General features: G+C 44.1%; 1 protein-coding gene across 1 annotated transcript in view; it reads right to left on the bottom strand.

The window, feature by feature from the left end:
* Positions 1–983: 983 nt before the first annotated feature.
* Positions 984–2488, bottom strand: part of CDK1 (cyclin-dependent kinase 1) — a 26785-nt gene continuing 25280 nt past the window's right edge. The window contains exon 8 of the mRNA XM_015561083.1: positions 984–1024. Within this exon, the coding sequence (XP_015416569.1) occupies positions 1007–1024 (18 nt within the window). The 3' untranslated portion in view covers positions 984–1006. The remainder of the gene's footprint in view (positions 1025–2488) is intronic.

The following is a 2488-nucleotide window of genomic DNA, read 5'->3' as shown; positions in this document are numbered from 1 at the left end:
TGTTTCTTCATCCAGCCAATGAGAACAGTGCTACCTCCCTCAATGGGATGTTCAGAAGAGCAAACAAGACTTTTGCAAACAATGGTACTATATACAAACTAGAGGCCCCGTGCACGAATTCGTGTATGGGTGGGGTCCCTCTGGCTGGCCTGCAGGGATCGGCCGAAACTCACAGTCCAAAGCCACCTGCAGCTCCTACCCGCTGCTCCTGCTCATCCCGGCCTCACTGTGCCTGCCATGGGCTTGCGCCCAATTGGTCCCAATCAGGAGAGGCTCGCACTGCCACAGCAGTGCTTGCCAACCACGAGTCCTGTGTCTGGTACCCTCCCAAGGGGAGTGGCCTGTGGGAATCGGGCTGAAACCGGCACTCCGACATCCCTAGAGGAGTCCCAGATTGTGAGAGGGCACAGGCCAGGCTGAGGGACCCCACCGGGGCACGATCGGGCTGGGGAGGGACCATAGGAGGGCTCCAGGGTGGGTCTGGCCCTTCTTGCTCAGTCCCAATTGGCCGGACCCCAGCAGCAAGCTAACCTACCAGTTGGAGCATCTGCCCCCTGGTGGTCAGTGCACATCATAGTGAGCGGTTGAGCTCCTTTAGCATATCATTAGCATATTACACTTTGATTGGTTATTTGGTTTTTCTGCCACTTGGTCTATTTGCATATTATCCTTTTATTATACAGGATGTAGGGAATTACTATTATTATTAAAGTAGTGAATAAATACTTGTTGAAATGCATTGAACTAAATAGAGAAGTGATGTAATTCTTTACACTAGCCACAGAATCAATATGTGCCTCTATTTAAGAATCTTTTTAAAAATAATATATACAGCCCTAGCTGGTTAGACTCAGTGGATAGAGAGTGGGCCTGCGGACCAAAGGGTCCTGGGTTCAATTCTGATCCAAGGCACATACCTTGGTTGCAGGCTCCTCAGGCCCTGGCACTGGTCAGAGGCGACCAATCAATGTGTTTCTCTCACATCGATGTTTCTCTTTGTCCTTCCCTATCTCCTCCACTCTCCCTAAAAATCAATGGAAAAATATCCTTGGGTGAGGATTAACAAAATAATAATAGTAATTATTATTATTAAAGGAAACACATGTGAAAAATAAATACAGAGAGAGAGCAAGCTAACACATCAATATGTCACGAAGTTGTCATCAATGAGCTTGGATTTTGAACATTTGTGATTTTATGGTAAATAAACAGTATTGAGTAATGCTTTCCAACTTTACAGTTTAAATATATGTTAATTGTATTTGCATTTTATTGGGATGTGTAATATATCTGTTATGAAATACTGAATCCTATACACTATAATGTGCTGGGGTCCAGCCCCAGCAGGTCCAGGGGTTCCCCATAGGTGTGGACAGAGTCGGCAAAGAAGGAATGACACGGAGACAGCGTTCAGTTGATCAGCAGCCTAGCCAGAATCTCCAGCCAAGTTCTGGTTAGGATCTCCAGCCAGGTTCTGTGTCCATGTTCTCTTGCTAGGTTCTCCAGCCAGGTTCGGTTGCCAGGTACTAATCCAGGGAGTAAAGATTATGTAGCTTCAGCATGATTGTTCGTAGTTAAAGAGATTAATTATCCACCTGGCACTTAGTTAAGGGGTTTTATTCCCTCCCTAACTTCAGGAGAAAATCCCTACCTGGGGAAACAACCTTTCTCAGAGAGGTGACCTTGGTTAAAACACATAGTGCCAAGAAGGTGAGCAAACATATTAAGAACAGTATGCCATATATGCCAGGTCCCTTGAAACAGCAAGGATGGACCGGCTCCCAGCAATAATGGTTATCACTATAATATTTCTGGGTAGTAGAATTACTATTAAATTTTATTTTCTTCTTTGTGCTTTTCTCTATTCTCAAAATTTTCTTTAGTAAAATACCATAAGCCTTTTTTTTCTGATTCAGAAACATTTTTTAATCACCCTGTTTATACCCATCTTACTTGAACTGATGGCTGACCACAGATTTTGTAAGAAAACTTTTAAGTTGTGGTAAGAAATAAAGTAAGAAAAAAATTATCAAAATGACAGTCAACTCATAGAAGATACCCAATAAAATGAAAACCTGATTTTAAAATTCTTGATCAAACATCTTCTAGATCTGTTGTGTGGTGTTTTTTTAATCGGTCTGGAGATGTAATTTTTGTGTAAAAACAGGGAAGTATAACAACATACATTCGTATTTGCTTAATTTTCTATAAAGAAAATCTTAGCGGGGAAGGGAGGTAAGGGGACCGGAACGAGGGGTAGGAACCCAGATGAGAACAAGAAAGAAGCAAGACTTTTGCCGTTTTTGTTCGTTGTTTGCATTTTTAAATGTCATATGCAAGTAAAAACTCTTCTATCACACACGTGTTCCCAGAGCCCCCGGCCTTTGTGGCGGGGAGTGAGCGGTCACAGCGGGTTTGTGGGGGAGCTGCCAGGGGCCAGATGCATGCACCGCGCTGGGCAGCCCGGGCAGCGCAGCGTCCCGAGCTC

Source organism: Myotis davidii, unplaced genomic scaffold (assembly GCF_000327345.1).
Source record: "Myotis davidii unplaced genomic scaffold, ASM32734v1 scaffold655, whole genome shotgun sequence".
Taxonomy (NCBI): domain Eukaryota; kingdom Metazoa; phylum Chordata; class Mammalia; order Chiroptera; family Vespertilionidae; genus Myotis; species Myotis davidii.
Note: the sequence above shows the minus strand (reverse complement) of the source record. Positions and strands in the feature narration are given on the sequence as shown.